General features: G+C 39.0%; 3 protein-coding genes and 1 long non-coding RNA gene across 7 annotated transcripts; 2 read left to right on the top strand and 2 right to left on the bottom strand.

Moving 5' to 3' along the window:
• Window positions 1-553: 553 nt before the first annotated feature.
• Window positions 554-3,370, top strand: LOC105040607 (uncharacterized; the record flags this gene model as incomplete). The annotated part of the gene is given in 10 exon segments (XM_010917202.4): window positions 554-695; window positions 698-979; window positions 1,224-1,300; window positions 1,529-1,586; window positions 1,925-2,129; window positions 2,224-2,483; window positions 2,486-2,664; window positions 2,667-2,684; window positions 2,783-2,819; window positions 2,822-3,370. Coding segments are annotated over 10 exon segments (1,578 nt in total), but the record flags the coding sequence as incomplete, so codon positions are not given.
• Window positions 3,371-9,209: 5,839 nt separating this feature from the next.
• Window positions 9,210-13,843, bottom strand: LOC109505595 (uncharacterized). 3 transcript variants are annotated; one of them, XR_012140146.1, is made up of 4 exons: window positions 13,478-13,843; window positions 12,936-13,322; window positions 10,296-10,384; window positions 9,210-10,211 (listed from the first exon to the last, which is right to left on the bottom strand). It is a non-coding gene; the product is annotated as an uncharacterized lncRNA (long non-coding RNA). The 3 variants fall into 3 exon arrangements; XR_012140144.1 differs by having other exon boundaries at window positions 10,296-13,322; XR_012140145.1 differs by having other exon boundaries at window positions 10,312-13,322.
• A 76-nt stretch (window positions 13,844-13,919) lies between these two features.
• Window positions 13,920-19,896, top strand: LOC105040609 (peptide-N4-(N-acetyl-beta-glucosaminyl)asparagine amidase A). 2 transcript variants are annotated; one of them, XM_010917203.4, is made up of 2 exons: window positions 13,920-16,455; window positions 19,236-19,896. In XM_010917203.4, exon 1 carries the CDS (start codon window positions 14,514-14,516, stop codon window positions 16,347-16,349), a length of 1,836 nt encoding a protein of 611 aa, XP_010915505.1. In that variant the 5' UTR covers window positions 13,920-14,513; the 3' UTR covers window positions 16,350-16,455; window positions 19,236-19,896. The 2 variants fall into 2 exon arrangements, with proteins under 2 accessions (XP_010915505.1, XP_073110689.1); XM_073254588.1 differs by having other exon boundaries at window positions 13,920-16,459.
• LOC105040610 (low-temperature-induced cysteine proteinase) lies at window positions 18,283-23,456 on the bottom strand. Its single transcript, XM_010917204.3, has 5 exons — window positions 22,940-23,456; window positions 20,341-20,573; window positions 20,066-20,203; window positions 19,302-19,784; window positions 18,283-18,566 (listed from the first exon to the last, which is right to left on the bottom strand). The coding sequence occupies exons 1-5, from the start codon at window positions 23,421-23,423 to the stop codon at window positions 18,426-18,428; spliced, it is 1,479 nt and encodes a 492-aa protein (XP_010915506.1). The 5' UTR covers window positions 23,424-23,456; the 3' UTR covers window positions 18,283-18,425.
• Between the last annotated feature and the right edge of the window lie 1,300 nt (window positions 23,457-24,756).

The following is a 24,756-nucleotide window of genomic DNA, read 5'->3' as shown; positions in this document are numbered from 1 at the left end:
CGAGAAATTATTTCTCTTCGCCATTGGACCGCACATTGGTCTTTGTAAGACCTGTCCAATGAGATCCCTGGATCCAACTGTCAGAAATTAAACATACAACCCGAACCCAGCGGAAATATTCTTACCTGAAAAAAAATAAAATAAAACAAGAACCACCGGAAATACCGCGGACATGCTGAACTTAGAAAAGGTTGCGGTCACTTTGGGCCATGTGTCAACAATTATCTCTTTTCCCACCCTTAAGTAATCACAACCTCCGTTTCTTTTCACTCTCTAGACCTATTTACCATCCTCTTCCCCTTCCTCCACTGTTCTTTTGGCAAAAAAAGAAAGAAAGAAAGGAAGAATCCAAATGGAAAACCAGTCAATATAGGGAATACTTGTACATGTCTTCATCCCATATTATATCATTATTTTTTTATTATTTCCACCACCCTCTTCTTCTACCCTTAACATGGATCATAGTTTCCACAGTCTTCGCTCTTCTTCCTCCCACCCTGCTACATCAATCAATCTAGCCAAATGGTAGTTTAGAGAGAGAAAGGGGGAATAATATGGGGGAGAGAAGGAGATGGATCAGGTGGTGGAGATCTGTGAAGACGAAGAGAAGAGTGAGAAGAGCGAGAGGAGCGTGGGGAGCAGCCGATCTCCAGGCCTGATGAAGAGGCCAGCACCAGCCCTGGACCTAAACGAGGTTGTGCCGCCGAGGGGAGCGAGGAGTGGGAGGTGGAGAGAGGAGATGATGAGGATGATGGGGGGAGCACCACGGAGGTTGCAGGGGGAGGGAGCTCCAGCAACAACAGCAGCACTAACAATTGCAGCAACGAAGACAACAATAACAGTGGTGGAGCTGAAGGGAGCGGCGAGAGAGTGCCCAGGGTGAGGCCGTATATCCGCTCCAAAATGCCAAGGCTCCGGTGGACACCCGATCTCCACCTATCCTTCGTCCATGCCATCGAGCGGCTCGGTGGGCAAGAGAGTAAAGCCCATCCTCGCGTCACCTGATACCCCCCTATCAATTCTCTTCCTTTTTCTAAATTTTATGATGAGATGATCAGTAGCTCCATATTGAAAGAGAATTTCGAGATCTGGCCATGAATTTGATGGAGTGATCGTTTCTTTATCTCTATCTTCTCAACAAAATTCAGCATTTTCAGATTATCGCTTTTCATTTTCGGTTTTTTGGACTTGTGTTCACTTTCTGAGTTAATTGGTTGGTGCAGGAGCAACTCCAAAGTTGGTTCTTCAGATGATGAATGTGAGGGGACTAAGTATTGCTCATGTAAAGAGCCACTTGCAGGTAAGAAAAAGGAAAAGAGAACTAAAGAGCAGTCCCTAGAACATACTTTTGTGGTGCATGCAAGAAAGAATTGGGTCTTACTCTCCCATCCACTCTCCTGGTTGTGCACTTTTGTTCCTTCGAACTGCTGCTTTCCTGGAAATTTTCCTTAAAATAGAAATAATTGCTGCTTCTCTAAATATCCCCCACCCCTTGCTGATAATTCCCCTGCTGCTTTGCTTGGGTCAGATGTACCGAAGCAAGAAGCTAGATGATTCTGGACAAGAAAAGTCAGGCATGTCTTCAGGTTTGATCACCTCTCAAATTCTTCTGTTTCCTCTAAATAAGATGATGATAATTTGTGAGGGCTGTATAACTATGAAGTTATTGTTAGGTTATGCAGTTACTGTGCAACACGAACTATAAATCCACTTCCCAGGTTCATATTTTTATCTTGTTTCTATCAGCCACCAAACAGAAATTCTATAATGATGTAGGAAAATAATATATTTATTGAAAAATGATCAATTAATATGCAGCACTGTTTTACTTAGCATGATAAATCGGTTGTGTTAATTTATTCTTGCCTTCCATGAAAAGAGAAAATATATCTAACAGGCTTGGAGCTAATACTGTTCATCACAGTTATGTCACCAATGGATACGCGTCCGGGAAGAGGAGATCGCCTTCATGAGATGTTCTACCAAAGATCAGGTGCACACCAGTACTTTAGAATGGAGAGTGGAGGCTTCTTCCCTTCCAGGAGCGTCCACGACCATGACCGCCTTTACAGCCTTCTCCATCGACTGCAACTCCAACGGCCGCTTGATCTCAGGAGCTGCAACTTTGGGTAAAAGAAAGAGCCAAGAATTCCAAGCAAGTTTCCTCCGCGCCCGAACCCTAATTCTCTAATCTTTATTTTCTCTTTGTTTCTCTCTTCTCAGCGGGCATCAACAGTGGGCTTTTAACCAGCAAGCGGCAGCAAGAGCTAGCACCATGAAGGATCACAGTCCAGCGAGTGTTTTGACGCAGGATATGGTCTATAGAAAGGATGAGAAGCCGTCGACATCTCACACGTTTGACATGAGGGAGACGACTGCTGGAAATGGGAGCATGAGACCCTCGCACCAATTCCTTGAGGAAAGAAGGTGGCTTCCTGGCGAAATGGTTGCTAAGCAGAGACTGGAAGGCAATAGGATTGGCAGCTTGATTTGGGCGTCCGCAGCTCGAGTCCCCTTGCCAAGGCTCTACCTATGAACCCAATCTCTACAGATTCTTCTTTGGGATGGAAAGGGAGCAGCAATTACTGCTATAACGACAACATTATCCATTCTAACTCTCATCATCCAATTGTCATCAACGACAGCCTCGAACCTCAATTTGAAAAAATCCATTTCGACTTGAGGTAGTTTGTATTTGGAAACCATTATTTGAGCAATAATTTTGCTTTTAACAATGAAATGGCAAGCTCTAACATCTTTAATTCATGATTTTGTGATGCAGCTACAGAAGCATCCGATGAATAAGCCCATGACTGCATCCGAGAGATTCTTGCCAGAAAAGAGACCCATATCCCAGAGGTGAAGAGGATGAGAATGACGATGGAGAGGGATTGGAATCCCAACCTGCAGTTAAGCTTGAGCCCGAATTTGGTAAATGATGAGAGTACCAGCAAGAAGGATCATGAAGCTGAAGAGGAAGGCGATAGCGTGCTCGTACTTTCACTCTCTCCCCCTATTTCCATGCAACAAGAAGAAACCTCGAAGGCTGAAATCCAGTTCCTACAAAGAGGTAGCAGCCACAAGGCCGCTCTGGGGCTGAGTACTTTAGATCTGACCATGTCAATTAAGGCATTGGAGTGAGATCTTTCAAGTACTTGTCTTGAGGCCTTTCAATATGCATAGTTATGCTGCCGTGAATAAGGTTTAGCCCATGATCCCTTTTGAGTCCTTGCATTTTAGTGTTAGTAGCTCTGGGTTCTACATGTTTTTGGAGTGCTATGATCATTTGAAATTGATCTGTTGTCGTCGGATCATTAGGGAAAATATTTAAGATATCTATGAAAACAGTGAGTTAGCCCCAGTTCTTGCATGATCTTGCGTTTCTTGCCTTTTTCTCTCTCTCTCCATCTATCTACCTATCTATATCTGTATGTGTACATATCTGGGGCACACATATACACGCATGCCCCAAACATAATTAATTTGCACTTTTGATTTTCATTAAAATGTTTGATCTTTTATTTTAGAAAAGGGGGCAAAAAAGGAAGAAAAAGAGAACACACTACAAGGAAATATTTAACAACAACAGTATGAGGGACACCATGGCTTAACTTATGCTTGCTTGCCCATACAGTGCATTGTGGTGGCAGATTTCTTGATTCTAAATAAAAGAATCTTTTGTAGAGTATGTGATAAATTTGGGCTAATAACATCCCCTACATCATTAGTTGATGTAGCATATATTTGTGCATTATCAGTTAACTTTCTAGGATTCCAATGGAAGTATTAATGATGTGACATTACAAAACTTGCAACTAATTGTCTAATTTACCGTGATCAGCCCTTGACCTCTTTTTGTTCAAATGTCATATCACTAATCTAGATATGTTGTGCAGCATTAGTATATTTGCGAAACGTTTTCTAAACTTTGATGCTGGGCGTGGTTTCTAAGTTACCATGGTCATGTTTATTTTCAAACAGCTCATTTATTCCACTGAGATGGTGTATCTTTTACAATGTAATCTGATGAAACTTCACCTTATATATATGTGTATATGTATATATAGTTGCAACTGAGGAATGAAGAGGGTCCTAAAAAATGGTATAGAACTGGTTTAAGAGTTAACACAGACCGATCAATTTGAGTATCAGCCTTTTTTTTTTTTTTTTTTTGATATAGGAAACCTAAGTATCAAGTTATGAGTACTGGCCTATACATTTCTTCAAAGAAAAAAGAAAGAAGGGATTGGTCCCTTTTAAAATCAAATCTCGGGTGACACTTGTGGACTACCAGTGAGATTTCAGGCTGAACCTAATTATTGATCAGAGACTACTTTTATCTCTCTCAGCACTAGTTATAATGTCAAAAGTATTGATGGATGGATAGAAAAATCTGATTGAATGCTATACCATATTCCTATTACTGATTTCTCTTAGAGATATTATAGGCCATAAACTTTCCAATGTCACATGTCTTGGTAGACTTGAAGAATTATATGGCCCATCAAGAAAAGGCACACTTGAAGCATTTTTCAGTTATATATTTTCTTTTCTTGTCATTAACTGTTGCTGATGTTGGTGCTTCCTGTATTTTTTCATAAATTAGCCCCAAGCTTCCTTTCCTCAACATCATTTTTATTTTCTTTTGAGAGAGACAAAAGCAGGCCCACCATCATTAAAATTCTCCATAACACAGTACTTAATAAAGTTATAATTGTAACTAGAACAACATTTGCAAAACATAGCTATAGAAAGAGAAATATGCATTAAATCTTCAAAGTACGTAGATCAATGTGATAAATGGTTTTTTTGTTTTAGTCAAAAGGTGATAGAGCCAAAACTATGAGCTGCTCTATCAGATGGCCATATCAATTTGTAGCAGAAAGGTGGAAGACCTTGACAATATCATGATGCAGTGCATTTTGCTCAGTTCAAGCAAAGAATTGATGGTGCAGATCATCTTGCTGATGTGTTTCTGCTCATGCCATCTTGATCAATTTCAATTTAGCATTACTTTCAGTAACATTTTGCTCCATGGATAGCTATCTTTTAGACCACAGATTCTCACACTCATAATTTTGCACCATTTCCAATGTCACTGTTATTGCCAATTAAAATGTCTATCGAAAATTGTGGGACTTTTCAGTTCTTAGTTTTTTTTTTTTCCTTCGGTTCTTTTTTTTTTTTTCAAGTTCTTAGTTTATTTTTAAATTGTGACTCATTGTCACAATTAAGTTTGAGATATTTCCTTAAGATTTCTGCAAAATTGCACAAGTTCAATAGGAAGAAGCAATGAAGCAATTTTTGTATAAATAAAAGCTAGCAAGCACTGCAGTTCCTAAAGGTCTTGAAATTATTGACTATATATTGAACCCAACAAGAAAATAGGAATATACTCTTTTCTGATCAATGAAGTATAGCATTCATTTCTCGTACAAGTGTAGTAGACCTATCAATTGCTCAATCATTTTTTATTTAGTTTTGAGTTTGTGACATCTTAGGATCTCATCCAAAAAGACTAGTGGAAGGTATTATTTCAATTCTTTGATCTTATATAAGTATCCAAAATTTTTCCACCATATAACTATTATGAGACTAAAGACATGCCTGCTAGATTCTTGTATACTTTCTCTTTTAAGTCTTTGCATTCTCAACAAGCAGAGGATCTAAACTTAATCAAAGTCAATCACAAACATCATAATTGATTAGTAGTTAGCTTTAAAAGACCTGTATTGCAGTCTCATAGTCCATATAGTCTATTTTGATACCACCATAATGATCCAAGACCTTATCTAAAAGAACTAGCTAAAGAGTATTTTTTAGTTTTCTTAGTCCTATATAAGTATTAAAGAACTTTCTAGCCCACAATTAATCTAGACTAAATACACACTAGTTAAACTTTCACATATTCCTCCATTGAAGACATGTTGTTTTTGCTAGGTTAAAAGCCTCGACCGAGATAATCACTATCAGTTTGTGGTCAATCCTAAACAAGCTGGTGCTATAGTGTCTCCTAATCTATACAGGGCACGGAATATCACCTACAAAGATGAGCTGGAAGATTTTTTTAGATTTCTTGGGCCAATATATCTAAGATCTCCCTAACCCAGATGGCTCTCATATTTGCCATTTAAAACATCTCACTACGCCTTAACAAAGAGTGAAAGAGGCAGTCAATTGCTTTGGCCTTGGGGTAATACGTCAGCGTAAGATCCTGGCAAACTCACAATGGAAATAAATGAAATCCAATCTTAGAAGGAAGGACCGGGTGTCTGTTGTCTGCGAACATGTGATGTAGGGTTTGTTGATAGCATGTCACCGTCAGTGGAGTACCCCATAGTTGAAAATCCAACCCACCGGAGTGTGACCGCCGCAGAGAAACCAGTCTCATATATTATAGCTCGGACTCCTTGATACAAGATCAAGGGGAGAGTCCAGCCCTTCACCATTGCCATCCAGAAGAAGTCCACTTTTTTCACCTCTTCCCTTGTATCAACCACGTACAGGAGAAAGATCATGCGATGATCTTGTTATCTAACTTCATCTTTTTAATTTTGCTTTAGAAGTAAACAGTTGGGACATAAAACTAAGGGATAAAGAGACTAGCTGTTGTAGCAATGTCACATGTTTGGTTGCTTGCAGCATCACCATCACCATCACCCGTCTCCAACAAAAAGAATTTATTCATCACAAAAACTGGGCTGCCCGTGAGATGCAGGTGGAAATCCCACCCAAATTTCCAACGCACATGTATAGATCCTCTCCATGTTTTGAAAATCTTACAGCTCCATAGATGAAAGATTCTTCTACCGCTGGAAGTCCACACATCAACACAGTTGCCAAAGTCTGTGGCTATTGCTTGATTGATAGACCCCAATAATTGCGAGCAGAATTTTTTTTCTTAATCTTTTGTGGAGAATGTGGTGTTTTTCTGTGTTTATTAGCGTTACTCGCACGGTTGCACACCATTCTGATATCTCCATTCTTTAGGATGTTAAAATTATCTCTCACGAGTTTCTTTATGATATGGAAGATGAAAGACATTTTTATGCACCTAAAAGAAAATATTGTTTTTACTTCACAAGCCCACGCAATCCGATGAAGCCACCATCTATTTTGTCGCTTTCCACTCCTATGTACGTGAGGTATTATCTACTTCGATCTTTGGCTACTATGACATAAGACCTCACAATTTTGCGTTTCAAAAGATACTTAATGGGGGAGAGAATATCACATCCCATATAAGTCAGAGTGTCCTTGACTCACAGTCAATGTGGGACTAATGATACCCTCCCTGCTATACTATAACTTAGCCTTCCAGTCAAAGGGGACTTTGGGCAAGATTGTGGAACATGCATCACAGTCCGCTAAAGATACATCGGCCCTCCTATTAGCACGCTAATCTATTGCCACTAAATTTCAGTGAAAGTATAGTTGGAGATCGATCAAGCGTAAGAAGAATGCAGATCATTCACAGAAATCACTGGATCTATAAAAAGTATTCACTTGTTGGAATATGTCTGATGAGAGATAGTTCAATGATTAAGTCAACTAGAGTTTAGAAAATAGTCAAAATAAAAAGCATAAAGAATAAAAATATTAGAAAAGCTTACCCCCGATCCCTTCTCACCTGATCTCTCACCTTTCTTTATATAAAGGTTAGTTTCTTAACATTACCCCACAAATTTTGTGCTTTGAAGCGTGAGAGTTACTGAATCAATAAAGGTTGTAGTGGGTAGTTAATACCTCCACGATCATGTTATTATGAGCGGTTAATACCTTCACGATCATGTTATCATGGGCACTTAATTTTAAGTAGTTCATATGCCTTTCATGCTCGATTGGAACCTGAGCACCTAATCAATCGTATACTAAGATTAATCTTGGTTTCTTGCAACTGATCACATAACATGCTTCCATTTTGAGTTGTCAGTTGGTTCTTAAATAGTTGAGATATTTTTGTGAAACTTTCATGGTAGAAGAGTTGCTGGTTTGGGCCTAAGAATTTCTTTCAGGATTTATTCCGATCAAACACCTTAATAGTTGCCCCTCACTTCTGATGAAAGAAATAATCTCATCATTATTTTCATCATGATTTTTGGTATATCTCCAGCAAATTATCCTTTCAGCCGTCTAGCACTTATTGCTACCTCCAAAAGGAGTGCCCGGATGTTTTGTCATTTCACAATTATTTTAATTGATTCGGTGATCCACACAATTGCTCTCAGATCGATCACAATCCTCTGCATTTGGATATATTATTTGACTTTAAATTATTACAATTATTATGTTATGGTGTAGGAGGAAGGGTAATACTAGTCCTATATTAGTTGTGAGTCAAAAAAACTATGACTTAGATGGGATAGGACCTTCTCTTCTCCATAAAGTACATTTTGAGGGGCAAAATCTTGAGGTCCTGCACTATAGTGGCTAGAGGCCCAAGCGGAGAACGGAGATCAATCCCTCCGAGCTCTAAGTCCTTGACCGCAATATAGGCAAAACTCGTAATATAACTAGAGCACCAAAAAAAATAGGATAGATGTTCTAAGAATTCGCAAAAGATTGTACCCAAAATTGACCGTTGCAATGATGTGAGTTCCCACAATGCAGATCAGCAAACGGAAGGGCCTCCGTGGACAAGAATTCATGAATTATAACCAAGAGTCCACCATTGCAATGATGCAAGTTTTTTTGGAAATTCCAAAATGGAGATCAACAAATGGAAGGGCCCCGCAGGTGTGCGTTACGTCATGCTAGCTAACACAGATCCAATAGATAGGACTGCCGAGTGCTAATGTTTTTGCAATGGGAGGATCATCACCCACAGATACAAGTCTTCAGCGTCCTTGTAAGCTACTGAAGTTACCAGGTCCTGAGTAGAGAAGAGATTCTGAAGCCACCTGAAAGCATGCTCCCCTCTTCAAGAGTCAAAATTTATTTGTTTCTTAAATTCATCGGCAAAATCACTATTTTTAAAATGCGAAAAAGCTGTACTTATAGATACCTTCCTCATCATGAAGAGTCATTGGATCACTTTCATGGTGAAAGAGATGCATGTCGTAAAGTCATGCCTTTGAAAAAGTGTTCCCTGCTACAGAATCTTCTGGATGGTTCAAATAATTGAAGCCAAGTTGGTTTACCAGCAATGTGCTTCTATAAGGTCATTGAATTGACTCCGGTTTATAGCAAAGCCAGCAATTAAATACATATTGGAAGATAAATGTTCCTTTGACTAGGAAATCCAAGCGATCATTTGACAATCTAAGTATCCCTCAAATATTCTCTCAAAAGAAAAATCTTGAATAATGGATAAACAGGAAACCGCCATTAAAAAAAAGATTTATTTGACCATGAGAACAAGGCCATGCCCACATTTTCTATTAATACTACTTTCTTTTTACTGTTTCACCAAGGAAATGTTGCTGGAGTGTCACCTTTCATGATCAAATCCAGAACCTCTCTCCAGCACACGCACTGAGGAGAGAACCAACCAGCAGACCAAGTCCCCTTTGTGTCCCTGCATTTGATATCAAAGCTTCCGTGAGTACAATAGACAGAAAACATCCAGGATAGGATTAGGATGACTGCTGTGGTAGATTGGTCATCACATGATTATAATGATAAGCTAGTTTCCAAGCCCATCAGCCAAGAAGTAACGCATATTATAGTGATAGCAGTTACCAAAAGAATGAAAGGAAGTGCTGTTTTAAAACTATAGGGAGAACTGGAAGTCATCACAGCTTGGATGGACGTAATCAGATCTTTGAGCAAAGTAAGGAGATATCAGAAGCCTCATGCAAGCTTCTAGCTGAAGAGGCTATAAAATTCATTGCACATTTTGCTGAGGAACAATGCTAGTTCATAGACAGCATTATGAAGAATGAACTAGTCTGGAGGTCATAACCAGATTAACAGGGGATGAGATTAAATGCACATTCAATCCAAGCAAGGAAGGTTCTGCCTTTGATTTTTGTAGGGTAAGTACGATCAAAGGTACTTGGATATATTAAGCGAAGGTGCAGCATCAGATCCAGCCTTGCATGCTTTTTTATCATAGATTGATGGACTGAAAGAAAACTCGTACGAACAACTGCTTCATCATCCATCTTAAGGCAGAGGGCCATGACTACATCTTTTATGAAGGCAAGAAGAGGCAGGTGGCTGGCGGTCTTTTTCTTCCCGGTAGTACAGGTGACTGGTGGTGGTGAAAGCTACAGGGAAACAGGAAGTTTGACATGATCAGATGGCCAAATTAAAACAAGCCTATGGCAGAATAATTGTTCGGTGATGGTTACATGTCAATGAATAGACCTTCAGCATTTTCCTTGTCAGATGAGCGCCGCCCCCATAATCTCCTCAGCCACATGACATGAAACAGCCCAAACTAAAGCAGCACCAGTGCCATAAGTTAGATGGTGGGGAAAAAAAAAACCAGTCATAGTGTGGATTCATGTCTGAATTTAAATTGAAGATGCATTTGCAGAAGAGCAATGAATAGAGAAAGAGGGAAAGCAACAGAGCCATTTCCTAACATCCAAAAGCCAAAAATTTGCAGTTTAAGACCAAAAAAAGGACAATGAAGTAAAAAAAGATAGAAAGGGAAGAAAAAAATGACATAGTGCTAGGCAAAATCCCTCAGTCTGCAGGAAAATACCCAAATTTACTATGAAACTGGGGAGTTAGTAAAGGCTCTGAGGCTCTTTCTTTCTAAGCCTAAGAACAGAAAATTGGAACTCTATTTTTTTCTGACCATCCAACGAATCATTTAAATGGTGATTCCACACTAAGAAGATGGTGATGATGATGAAGTATGAAACGGAGATCAACTCTCTCCAACTAAACTTCAAATGTAGATGTAGGAATGAGTCATTATTTTGTTCACAAAATTGTAACCAACATTGTCCCAATTTAGGATCCAGCTCAAAATATTTGTCCATACGAAAGACTAAATCGATTAAATCAATCATGGAACTTAACAATTTCATGTCTTCTCCAATCAGACACCATATTTCACCACCATTATTTGACTCATAAAAGACCTGACACAGGATTACTGGAAGACCCTTCTAACCTTGCACTCTATAGACCTACTATGTTTTCAACTTTACCGCCATCACAATCAGATAACCAGGGACCTGGATCTTTAATGGTCCACAGTAGTCATGCTCCATTGGAAAAATCAGCCCTAGACTGCCACCGCTCGATCCAACTAGTAATCACCATCTTAGCATGCAGGTTGGAATAAATCCAAATTTACAGAAACATGTATAGCAATCAACCTCACCTATCAAGAACCCTTAAAAAGAGTTACCGCGACCATAAATCTAATACCAATCCACAGCTCATTTCATATCTAAGTTTCTAGCAATATCATTTTAAAAAAGCCCAGTTTGTTTTTCTAATGATGTTTATTTGTATGCCCACCATCTCACACCACTCTCTCCTCTCACCGATCATTAAAGCATTTTACAGGTGTCAACCAGAGATGATGCATTTGCCCTGATAACTTATGTTCTTTCTTTTCTAGGCCATCATTCCGAATGCTGTCATACTTTTTCTCATCTTAATGTTTGAGATTACATACATTCTAATAAGTTCTTTAAAGCAAAGAAGAAACTATTTGTTTGTACATCTAGAACTTTATTATGACATCTATAGCTATATTATGTTCCAACAAACAGCCCTCTCTTTCTCTCTCTTAAAAAAGAATATTCAAATCAGTTTTTTCCTTTTTTCTTCGAAAGAAATGCTTGTAGGCAATTAGCTAAACATAGGTAATGTTCCACCAAATACTCTTAAGCTCCCAAACCCTCTTGAAGGCGTAAATCGATTCCAAGTCATTTAGTCCAACTTCCAAGGACATTTCCAACTTGATAAGTTAGCACCTTCATTTTTAAATCAACTTTCGAGATATGGAAAATGCCATCTTTAGAACCACCCAATCCTAATTTTTAGACTTTAAATTAGTTATAGTTATATGCATAATTCCTCAGCAGCTTCAAAGGATGTTGACTAGTTTAAAGGTCAATCTAAAGACTGATGATGCTAAAAACATCATGAAACTCCATCCATAGAATGACCTCACTAAATAACTTGTGGATACACACACAAACATATGTATAAATGAAAGACGTGTCCCATGTCTGGAATGTTGCACAATTATAAAGATGATATTTCAAAAGCCAAACTAAACATGCTTTTAAAGCACAGAGATAAATATCCATTTATCATTTAAAAGGGAAAAAAGTATGTACAATTCACTCACGCCAATGCCACATTAAAATGAAGAGCATGCAATAAAAACTGAAGATATCATGCATCATGCTGATGAATTTAGACAAAAACAATAAACCGATTTAGTGCTTGCATTGAAAAAAGAGTGCAGATTTGCAAATTAGCAACATAGTATTCCCAGTTAACTGAGGATTTTGTCACTCCAAACCCCAAATAAACATTCACATTGCAAAAAAGGCTTCTCACTTTTCCTCCTTAAGCATGAATCTAGCAGATCTTCCTCAACAGATGATAGCATCAAATTTAACTCAGGAGATCAAATCCTTCTGTCTAGCCCACCCACCCAAATAGATGAAAAACCTTTTTTTTTTTTTTTTTTTGAGTGTAAGGGGAGGCTCCACCCAACTATATTGGAGAAAGAACAGGTTTAGGCTGCAGAGTTTTCAGAAAAAAGCGAGGAAAAATAAGTGAAACAGTATGTGATACATCAGTAGATGGAGAAACCAAAAGTGATACAAGGAGATGAAGTCGCGGAGAGTTGCGAACGTCTAGGTAATGAACATAAGAATTTCCAAGAGAATCCCCAGAATCATCTAATGTTAGGATGCAGAGTCAAGTAACTGAAGCCGGGATCGGTTTCTTCTGATTTTTTCCCGGACATTACCAAATTCAGCCATTCGATAGAGTTGCAGAGCACAGACCATTCTTGAAAGGACCGGATTGCTTCGGTTGTGATTGAGGAAATGGATTTGTGTTTGTTGAGGAACGGTCTAACATTCTTTCTTTCCAACAAGACCATGCCACGCTTATGAACAGCATGAGAATGACACGCCCTGTTTTCCTAGGAATGTTCCACTCAACCCAATCAGTGTAGAGATAATGAAAAACTTGACACTTGTCCCCAGACTCATCAGCCATTGTCAACCACGGTAGGTGGACCTAATTTGGATTATCACCCCCCATCTAACAAGCACTTCTTGATGCTTTAAATCCACTCTTGATCGAAACATTTCTTCGCAACCTCCATTTAGAAAGCCTACTTAGAAGCAAAGAACCTGGGAAGCCCACACGTAAACAAGCGGCAAATCCTGGAATGGATATTGATAAGTGAGAAAGAAAGCAAGCACATATGCACACAAAGAAGCTGGATGTTGCATAAAAGAATTCGCAGAAGAAAGGATTGACAAATGATCTAGTAACCCTCCATACGTATGTGAATAAAAAGGCAAATGAAATAATTTACCTCCATCCATATATACGGGCTTTTTAAAATTGAGAGACCATGAGGCGAAGGAGATACAGCGAAGTGGGGGAAGCCATGATGGGGAGGGAGCGGGAGGAGGGAGGGAAAGAGAGAGAGAGGATCTCCGCGTTGGCGGTGAGCAGGAGTTGGTGGATGAAGCCATGGAGAGAAGGGGAAGCGAGCGCTGATCGGGCACAGGGGGAGGACGCCAATCGAGAGAGAGAGGGGGGGAGGAAGGTTGAATGCGAGAGAGGGAGAGAGAGGAAGGGCGAGTAACTGGTGGTGAGAGGGAGGGGGAGTGGGAGGATTAATTAATGTTAACGTCACGCCGCATAGGGGCTACACGGGCATTAGCATCGTTTGAATAAAAAATAATAAAAATTAGTAGTTAGGCAATTGGTTGGGACTTGGAAATCAGTTAAGAGAAATTTTTCTGGATATTTATTAATAATCAACCTTGAGAATCAGTCTACATTTTCTTAAAAAAATTAATAAAAAAATTATCTTCGCCATCCCTTTTTCATAATTTTATAAATAATCAACTCACCTAAATAACAAAGTTGAACAAATTTCTATATGGTATCGTCAGATGGGAGATGATAGTTTTAGGGAGAATCTGCTCCATCGTGGGGGAATTGGTTCACATTTCCAGCAGCAACCAGCTTGATTGGCTCGGATTTCCAGCAGCAGCCAGTTTGAGATTTCAATTTGTACCCTCCGTCGACCACCGCGGGTAGCCAAACGTATATTGCCACGTCTCATATGCTCATCTACGACCTAACGGTCCAATGGTGCGAAATGCTTTTCAGAAGCTAGAGTTGGATGCCTCGTAGCGTAGCACCACTGGGAGCAAACAATATTAGCGCTCCACTTACGATCCCGACAATTCTTGGTGATATCTTTGTTTTCAGCGCCCAATTAGAATCTGTCTTTGTCGGCTGCAATTCCTCTCCCAAGCACCGGCTAAGAAAACAAGGCTAGAAAAAGATCGGTGGATTGAAAAGCTCGCCATCTCCTTTCCCCTCTCGCATCGTCAATGGGCTCCTCTCTTCTCCCTCTCCTCTTCCTGCTGCTAACCCTCCCTCTATCCAATGCCGCCCTCCACAGAGCCAAACTCCTGACCTCAGAGTTATCTGCAGCACTCCAACCCTCCTTTCCCACCACCTACTTCGAGGTCACCCGACCCATCCCTCTCCCCAAGACCAAGCCCTGCTCCACCCTCGTCCTCCAGCATGACTTCGGCTATACCTACACTCAGCCCCCCGTCACCGCCCTCTACAAGCCCCCATCCCACTGCCCCCTCGACCGCCCCCCCTCGGCCGTCGTCCTGGAATGGTCCGCCGCCTGCCGCGGCCGCCAGTTCGACCGCATCTTCGGCGTCTGGCTCGACGGCGTCGAAATCCTCCGCAGCTGCACCGCCGAGCCCCGCGCCACCGGCATCCTCTGGACCGTCAACAAGGACGTCACCCGCTACTCCTCCCTCTTCGCCCAGCCCCGCACTCTCGCCGTCTACCTCGGCAACCTCGTCGACCAGACCTACACCGGCGTCTACCACGTCAACGTATCCTTCCACTTCTTCTTCGATTCCTCCGCCTACCACCGCCACCCCGCGGCCGCCAGCCCAGTCCCCGGCTTCGCCTCTCCTGCAGATCTGATCTTGCCGGTCTCCCGAAGCCTCCCGCTGAACGACGGCTTGTGGTTTCCGGTCCAGAATTCCACCAGTATCCTGTCGAAAGAGCTCGCCATCCCAAGCAACACCTACCGCGCCGTTCTGGAAGTGTATGTCTCCTTCCACCAGGGTGACGAGTTCTGGTATGCCAATCCGCCCAATGACTATTTATTAGCGAACAATCTCACCGATGATCCCGGGAATGGGCCATTTAGAGAGGTCACTGCGAGACTAGACGGCGAGGTCGTTGGTGCTGTCTGGCCCTTTACCGTGATCTATACAGGGGGTGTCAATCCCCTGCTATGGAGGCCCATTACAGGCATTGGCTCCTTTGATCTCCCCTCCTATGATATAGAGATTACGCCATTTTTGGGGAATATTTTGGACGGGAATCCCCATGAATTCGGGTTCGGAGTAACCGATGCTTTGGATATTTGGTATATTGATGCAAATTTGCATCTTTGGTTGGATAGCAAGAGCTCACATACTGTTGGGCATCTGATCAAATACGAAGCTCCAGGGTTCATGCCATCTCAGATTTCGAAATTTAAGGGGCTTGATGGGCAATTCAAGACCACTGCGAGTCGGCATATATCTTCGACTGGGTGGGTAAATTCCTCTTATGGGAAGATCACCACCCATTTCTTTCAGAGGTTTGATTATGAGAATCAGATGTTGTTTGCAGGGAATGGAAGTATTCAGGTGGTGAACCAGACCATAGATTTCAATTATGGTACTTATACCAAGCATCCATCTAACACCTTGTATTCGGAGCAAGTGTATCTGAACTTTCCTCTTTATTTGTACACGGGGACTACCGACCAAGGTGATGACACCTATTCTTTGGTTTGCAACGTCACTCTAGGATTCAATGAGAAAAAGTTCTCGGGAGAGCGGTTTGGTTTCTCCTTAAGCTCTCTAAGGAACTTACAGAATGGTCAGGGAAATATGCGGGTGACGGGGAATCTGGTGACTAGTGGCTTAGGAAGTACTCGGCAAGTGTACAGATATGAGAGTACTGGTGAATGTTACTACAGGAATGTGAGCAGCAGTAACTACACTATTCTGTATGATGAAACAGAGAGATCCTGTGCCAAGGGCTCCCCATTTGGTGCTGGGCTTTTTGCAACAAGATGGCCACATTTTCCAGCCAGGAGAACTTCTCTGGCAGCTGAAGTGCATAACTTGAAGAATGGAGATTAAATTGTTTCATTTTTCTGATTCTTCTAATGTTCAGTCGAAGGAGTTCTCCCTGAGGTTCTTGTGACAGAAGGCTTTGGAGTTTCTAATGGCGTCTGGTATCAAGCATGTGTGTAAGATGGAAACACAATTTCATTGTGCATTTGACTTTTGCTCAGTTGATTTCTGCTTTGAATGTTTATCATCTGATTGTAAGGTTACTGTGTGCAAAATTCATAGATTATAGAACATATTCTAATTGTGCTTCAAACTTCCGACCAATTATGCATTCTGAGCCAAAATATTTAAGTAAGAAACTCACAGACTATCCAGCTTCATTATTCTGAGTCAAAATATTTAAGAAACTCACAGACTATCCAGGTTCATTGTATTCTCTCACTGCTGGCCTACTCAGAAACAAGATTTTGATCCTGATTCAGATCTAACTTCTACAAATCGAGTTTTGCTTTCATCCAGCTGCAGGTCTGCTAGAAGTTCTATTTTGGTCTTACAGTTTGCTTTTGTTTTGTTTCGTTTAATCTCTAGGAGAGCAATGCATGTTGTGAGAAACTGTGCAACAATGAATAGATGGAATAATGTTCAGTTGCTGCAGGAAGATTGCCTCTTCAGTTTTTTGTGGTATTCAAAAGCCCAAATATGATAAGAATTACCAACTAGTATATTTTGTGAGATCCTGCCCAAAAATGTCTTCAGGAAAATATGAAGCTAAGGTGTAGATATGATCCATTGATGCCACCTATATTGCTTCCATTTGATGTTCTCAGATTGGACCTTATACTAGTAACTTACTGGTTTGGGTTCTGTTGGTAAGGTTCATCCTCCATACCAGCACATGGTACGTTGTTGGAATGGTATGCCCCATACAACAGATACGGGTTGGTGTTTAAAACCATGCTTCCATTAAGGCATTCTTGTTAGATAGTTTAGCCTGGTGTTTATTCCCGTTAGTTGCTTAAATGAATCTGAGGGCTGTGATATCTAATTGGTTCTGGGAAGTTTTAAGCTGAAATTTGTGGATTGCCATGGTGAGTTTCATATAGATACCACTGCTTTCTTTGGAGAGTTCAGTTATTATCAGAAAGTGCTTCTTGCTGCTACTAAGCTATGACTATTTAGTTCTCATTCCTGCCACTTAGATCATTTTGATATCTGATATTTTCTCATTAATTGGATATCCTCCTTGCACATGGACATTATCATTGCGGGATATTATGCAGTTAGAGTACCATAGCAAGCGAACAAAGTTTCATAATGTCCACTGAGGGCATCACAGTGCTGATATATATAATACTTTGTGCTTGTTGGTTGGAGAACCTGTTGTAGTACTACCTAGCAATATGGGCATGATCATGTGCCTAGTAGGAAGACAAAAGATTAGATCTGGTAACTACACTATTGGATTTGGATCATGTCAATTGTCTACATGCTTTAGATGCTACCAAAGTTAGGCTGAATTTTAACAACGTGAATGGTTTTTTTAACACAGATGGTCCTATGAACAAGCTATTTGTACCATGTGCCACTACAGACATCATATAGACTTAATACCTTTTGCTAACAAAACAATTTTGATCCTTTCACATCTTTTACTGCAGTTAGAACATTTCTTTTGAAGTATATAGCCTGCATGTAATGGCTACAAGCACTAGCACAGGTACAACTGATCCTGATTCTTTGATATTCTGATAATTGCCTAGACTAATCCACTCATGAAAATTGAGTTCCATGGGTTTCTCTAGATAAGGTAGTGGCCCTAAGTAGGAATTTGTGGTGAATGAAGACTGATAAAGCTGACCCCAAATATTTGGGAAATGGCTTGATGATTATGATTGTGATTGGTTTATCTAGATAAGGTCTAACAATTAGCAAGCTACAGTCTATGGCTGACCTATATGATCTAGTGATGCTTCCTCTGTATGGAGTGTCCAAAGCAGAGTGGCAGAATGAAATATCTGTATTATAATATGATCCGGTAGTTCACAAAGCAAAACAATTTAGCAACTTGCAGTACAACATGAAATATATAATGTCCACTCCATCTGCTGTCTTGAATGCACACAAAAAAGCCATCTGCTTTCTTCAACGCAAGGCTTCAACTCCATTTCTCTTCCACATCAGAGGCTGATAATAGTTGGTTGGTCCTTCAAACTTTGTCCATGGTAACTTGTGCCTGGCAAGCTTTAGTTTTTTTGCTGCTACACCCAGGGAGTCCCTTTTGTTCTACGAGAAAGGAAAAGTTGAATTTAGGCTACCATGGACACAAGAACAGGTAGATAATTCTATATGGGATTCTATGAATTGTATATGTATATTGTTGATTAGTTCCATATGGGATACTACTTGTAATATGTGATCTTCTCTAATCAGTTCTTCTGTAAGGCTTAACTTGTTGGGTTATGATTGATTTGCTCATGTTAAGAGGAGTGCTTATAATGATATTTGTAAAGTGGTATGTTAAAGCAAAATCTAGTCATTTTGAAATTAAGTCTCTCTAGGTGAAATGTTGAGAGAAAATTTTATTATATTTTTCTTTGTTGTAAGATAGATATTTTTCATGGAGAAGCAATACAGGGATTCTGTTGTAATGGTAGATGTAAGAAGAAAAATTACAATAAACAAATGATCTTCTTACCTCATTTGACTTTCTCTAGAAGTTGCGATTTTTTTTTTTTTCAAAAAGTTGAAATTGCATTTTTTTTTTTTTTTCAAAACTATCATTTGTGTCTTAAAATTAGAATTGGCCTTGTAACATTTTGAGCATTTTAATTGCTTCTTTTCCTTCCAAATAATGATCACTGCCTATATGAGGCTGAGAGTAACATATTGGCAGTCTATGTAAACAGTGCAGCGCTATCCTATTAATCTGAATCTTATTTTAACTTCTGTCAGTTGCCAAGTACTGCTTGTGCAATATCTGGCTTGATTACTGAATAGTGAAGCTAAGGAAATCCAAACCTGGAGACAGAGCCCATCTGGTATGTCACATATGGGATAGTCATGAGGACAGCAGTAGATAGTCCCACTGCAGCACACTGCATTCTCATAAGCGCAGCAACCATAGAGTAGGCAGATGTCTGCAAACTCAAATAGGCAACAGCAAGTCTCTCCAGATGCGCAGTATGACGTATCTCCACATGTTGTTGGCAACGGGCTAGGAGGAGGTGGTGGAGGTGGCGGCGGCGGCATGACTGGTGATGGAAAAGGAGATGGAGAATTGGATTCTTTGGTGGGGTAAGAAGCCATGGCATTTATAGCACAGGCACCATATGGTAATTCAGTGTTCCTCTTTATGTATATGTACCCTTGCATTCCCCAGCTGGTACCCCATGAGTTCTTCACAATCCAGTAGTCGACATTGTCTTGGGATCCATACCCCACAATCAGTACTGCATGATCGATGTCATTTGGATTGCTTGAGCAATCTCCGTCATAGATTCCCTGATAAATCACATGATGTAAATTTATTAGTATGATTTATGTTAGCTTAATCATAAACAAGCTAGATAGCATGAATGTTTGTCTTAAATCTATGTGAAGCTTCAGTTCTTCATCAGGCTTAGTCAGCTGTAAGATGGATGACCATCACATTTTATAGTTGTTTTTTCAACACTTGCTTTGCTTAGGAGTTCTTGATTTCCTGAATGAAGGTTCTTCAAATATCTATTTTCTTTAAAAGGGGTTTGCTATTGGACATAAGAGAGATACTATAGTTTGCTTACCTCTGTATAGAGTTGAAAATCCCATGAAGATCCATCAATTCCCACACTTACTGGCTGATTGACGACAGCACAGAGAAGAGCACTATCTTTTGGAGCTACATCTTGATATCCATCAATTGTCACTACTTTGATTTCCTCCTGATCATTAAGTTCATATGGTTATTCAAGAATAAAGAAAATGCTCTGTGCAAACTTTGGATGCTTAGCCCATATTTTATGGTGCTCTCAATAATTTATGACAAGCTAACATGGAAATTTGTGATGATTTTGATTACCTTCTCAGCATTACAGGTACCATCCTGCCCCGTGTAAGGATAATTTGATTCTGTATCAATTCCCCCATTGTTTATGACCCATTCAAATGCGTAATCCATGTAACCTCCATCGCACCCTTCATTAGTTTTGTCACAGTTCACAAGTTCTTGTTCAGAGAGGCTGATAAGGTTCCCTGTGGTTATGGCATTTATTCCTTCCATAGCTCCTGTAGAAGAGAATGCCCAGCAGCTTCCTGTGGCAGCAATTTATCAGAGATAGCTGATGAAGGATCATAATCTGTTTGTTATTTGTGAGCTATTCTCTGATGCATGGAAGGGAAAAAGCCTGCTTTCGTAAGATGTAATGAGTGGAAATATCATTTTGATGTGTGCGTATATGAAGTAAAAAAATTACGAGAACAAAGTTTGTTAGACAACAGTTTCTCAAAAAGTTCTTAGCAAAGCATATTTCTCCGTGATTCTAGGAGTTAATGGATTACAATCTAATAATCAGATTGATTCTAGGAGTTAATAGAGTACAATCTAATAATCAGAGTATTTCATTCAGTCTTCCCAAAATCTCATTTATTTTTCGTCTTTTATGTTAATAGGTTTTTTCCAAGTTGTTCGATCAATTGTACTAGTGAATCAGAAACACGTTAATTTTTTTTTCTCTGTGGTCATGCTCATTTGCTATTATTTCAGACATTATGCGTGAATAACTTACTATCTCTCTCGCATGCATATTGTGTATTCTGAATTTCTGATAGCCTATGGCCTAACAATCTTCTGCTACAAGTAGTGTTTTTTTTTAAGATTATTGGATTCCACTATTGCTTCTCTTTTGCCCTCCTTATTGGTGTTGGTTTCTAGCAACTACAACCTTGTTTGCCAATTGAGACCTCATGATCAGTTCAAGCTAACAATAATCATGTATCTATCATTGTTACTTCATCCCTAGTTCTAAATCCCCTTATAAGAGGCTTGCCATGTTCTTTATTGAATTGAAAACTATATTTAAAAAAAAAAAAATTGGAAACTACATTGGCTTCATTCTTGTACTTTATTCAAACAATTTTTCTAGTTTAGTTGATTATAAATCTTGTCTTGCATTAATCTTATCTCAGACATTCTTGTCTAGGGTTCTTGTCACTTTTTAGCATATCTTAAACTACTCAACTTCATAAATTCGTTTGGATATCATAAAGTGTTGATGTCCCTGCATATCTCGATGCAGCCATCTAGGATTATGTGCTTAAGTGAATAATCCTTGGAAGCCTTGATTGCCGCTCATTTGGAGCGTTCTATGGCTAAAGGTTTGCTTTCATGAAGTAGTTTGTGATCAATAATATCTGCAATTTTTAAAGCCATGTTAAACAACTCTTAACCAGGACATATATGGATTAGATCTTCATCATACTTTCCATTACAAAAAAAAGAAAAAGATCTTCATCATACAGCACGCACCAGCCATTTGTTTTCAGGCTGAAATTTTAGGGTCAATTGGGTTTGTTTTGAGAGTTCCAGTAAAAAAAAAAAAAAAAACTTTATAAAAGTAATATTTGGATATTTTTTTGTAGGCCTATATTAAGTTATTTGGATCATTGATATAGGCAAATTCATTGCTTACACCTTAAGGCCTAAGATACCTAATTTCTCATGAATTGGTTAGATAGTTGCATAAATTTGTAAAAGTTTTCAAGGCATGTTTGTTTAAAAAGTTAGTTCTGATCAAACATGGAAAACCTAGCCTTGCAGATAGCTGAATTGAGTAGTTCTAGGATTGAAAAACTATGGTGCCACTTTTTGGTTACTTTCGCATAACAATCAACAATGTATGTTGAAATCTAAGTGCAAATTTCTCTGGTTAAGCATTATTTGCTTTCTTATTTTTCATGAAGTGCATTTTACTTGAAAATCACATAAATTGCTTACTTATATCTGTTAATTTCAATCTGAAATTTTATCTAACCGCAATTTTAGTTGTTATGGAAATAGATTAATTAGTAAAAATTCTGCTTGTGAACTTTAATGCTAATATTAATCATGTGCTTGAAAATTTGGGAAAATTAGTTACCCCCAAGTGAACACAGTGGACTTTGTCTGCGCCTACAGTGATTGTACACTCACTTCCACTGAAAAATAAAAGTTGATTCCATGATTCTACATGGCAATGAGTGGGGCTGTCCAATAGCCTGTTTAAGGAGAGATCAATTAATGGCTACATTTAAAGTTTGACATCAGAAAAGTGAAAATTTAATTAAATATTAAAAGAAATTATATTTTAAAAAAATCAAATAAAAAATAATTAGTGGCTGTCATATTTTATCTGCTTTGCATGAACAACCATTATAGAAAAACAGCGGCAGGATCATTGATATTTATGTATAAAATGTCATTAATAATCTTTCTAAAAGAAAGTCATTAGCATTTAATTATACTCATGAACTTCTAAAGTGAAATTTGCATCAAAATTCATAAATAAAAGGAAGTGGACATCCTGAATCTTTAAATTTTGTAAAGCTCAGTTATATGGTTATAACTTACAAATCATTAGTGCAATGAAACGTTCTAGACATGCCATTTTATAAAATAGTATCAAGGGAAGAAAAACACTGACCACACTCTCCTTGATCTTTGACTGCTGTAACTACTCCTTTCTTTCTCCAATCGAGAGTATAAGGAGCTTCACAACTCTCTTCCCTCCCCTCCACCATGTCCTTCCTGCCCACCCTTTTCTCTCTACTCCAAGGCATCCTACTTAGGTACATAGCCCTGAATTCCTCGTTGCTCAAATCTGCAAACTTGTTGAGTCCCACAACATGCCCTTTTGGTGATGACATCCCCCTTCTTGCATTCCTCTCTCTAATGTACTCAAGGTTCTTTAGGAAGTTCTCAAATCTACGAGCTTTCTCAGCTGGATGCTGGTAAACCTTGCCATGCTTCGCTCTCCATTGCTCGAAGAGCTTGAGCCCATGCTCTGTGTCATTGGCACCTTGTTCATACCCGGCAATGGAGAATTCACTGGGGATGGCAATCGCAAATAAGGCCATTGAAATCCATAGAAGAGAAATGAGGGTGGTATTAGTTCTTTGATGTGGCATTTTTGGATCAGTGCAAGGATGAGGGGCTTCTTGGCTTTGTTGTTCATATATGCTGAAGGCTAAGAAAGGTAGTTGGAATGGTGGTTGGATTTTTTTTTTTTTTTGTTAAATTCGCAGGATTTGGACTGTGGATTTATATGTCAATGGTATACAGACATCGTTTATCTTTTCGGTCAGAACAATAACTAACGGTCTGGTCGGGCCATTAGGTATGAATCAACTACCAGATTGCTAAAACGTGAACATTGTGGTGATATGTTTTTTTGGTAGCTGTAAGATTTAAAATATGGATCGTGATGCCGTACAGCGGAAATGTACAGGTTGTCATCATTTAAAAAGAGAATTAAGACTTTTTATATTTAAAAAAAGAAACTAGATGGTGCCGGTTTGTAGATTAAGAATAAGAAATTAGGATTTTTTATATTAAGAAAATGCTTTCCCTTCTACCAAAAAAAAAAAAAGCTTTCCCGTATATTAATCTACTTTAAACCAAGACTCAATTCTTGTTTGGATAGAGGGAAAAACTTCTGCATCCATGTGTTTGAATAATGGAAATGAAATATATAGGAATGGGAAGATTGCTAAAGCCTGTTCGGATCTAAAATTCTACAAAATTCATGCGTAGGATTAGTGCAATCACTAAAAGCATTACGTTATTGGCAATTTTTTCATCAAAAATGATCTTTTTTTCTTATAGGATTTGGACTAGCCCACTCAAAAGATAGTTCTAAATACTTATAAATATAGACCTAGTCAATTTATGATCTAATATTTCTGATAGTTATACTGATCCAACCTACGAATTTCATGAGATTTTAGACCCAATCATTCAAACCGGCCCTAAAGTGTAAGTATCTATTTTGATAATTGGATTAGAATAATAAATATATATATATATGTTGAGATCTTTTTTCTTCAAATGGGATTTGAGTCAACCCACTCTAAAGCCACTCTTAAATTTTTATGAATATAGATTTAGCTTAGTCTATAATCTTATGATTTTGCTAGCTGTACAAATTTAATCCATGAAAATTATAGAATTTTCAATCTAATCACCCAAACAAACCCTAAAAAGTAACTATTTCTTTTTTATTCTTTAGTCTAGGGGGTATGACTAATACTGCCTTCGTTGGATCTACTTTAGATTATTGTGACTTTGTTATTGCTACAACATCTCTCTTCCCACTTCTTTATGGAGAACTTTTATTTGCTTATTGGAGTTATAACTCTTTATTCATCGTAACCATCAATAAAGCTAGTTGTTTAAAATGAAAACAAATGATATAAAAAATAGAGAAAGAATTATATAAAGAATGAAGAAGAGATATTATAA

Source organism: Elaeis guineensis, chromosome 3, assembly GCF_000442705.2.
Source record: "Elaeis guineensis isolate ETL-2024a chromosome 3, EG11, whole genome shotgun sequence".
NCBI classification, from domain to species: Eukaryota; Viridiplantae; Streptophyta; class Magnoliopsida; order Arecales; family Arecaceae; genus Elaeis; species Elaeis guineensis.
The sequence above is the reverse complement of the archived record's forward strand: the minus strand, read 5'-3'. Positions and strand labels throughout refer to the sequence as shown.

Bases quoted from the DNA above. Each gene is read 5' to 3' on its own strand.
- LOC105040609 (XM_010917203.4), top strand. From the start codon at position 14,514: ATGGGCTCCTCTCTTCTCCCTCTCCTCTTCCTGCTGCTAACCCTCCCT.
- LOC105040610 (XM_010917204.3), bottom strand. From the start codon at position 23,423: ATGCCACATCAAAGAACTAATACCACCCTCATTTCTCTTCTATGGATT. The intron at 20,574-22,939 runs GTCAGTGTTTTT...TTGCTGCCACAG, and splicing joins CAAAGATCAAGGAGAGTGTG to GAAGCTGCTGGGCATTCTCT. The intron at 19,785-20,065 runs GTAAGCAAACTA...GTGATTTATCAG, and splicing joins ATTTTCAACTCTATACAGAG to GGAATCTATGACGGAGATTG.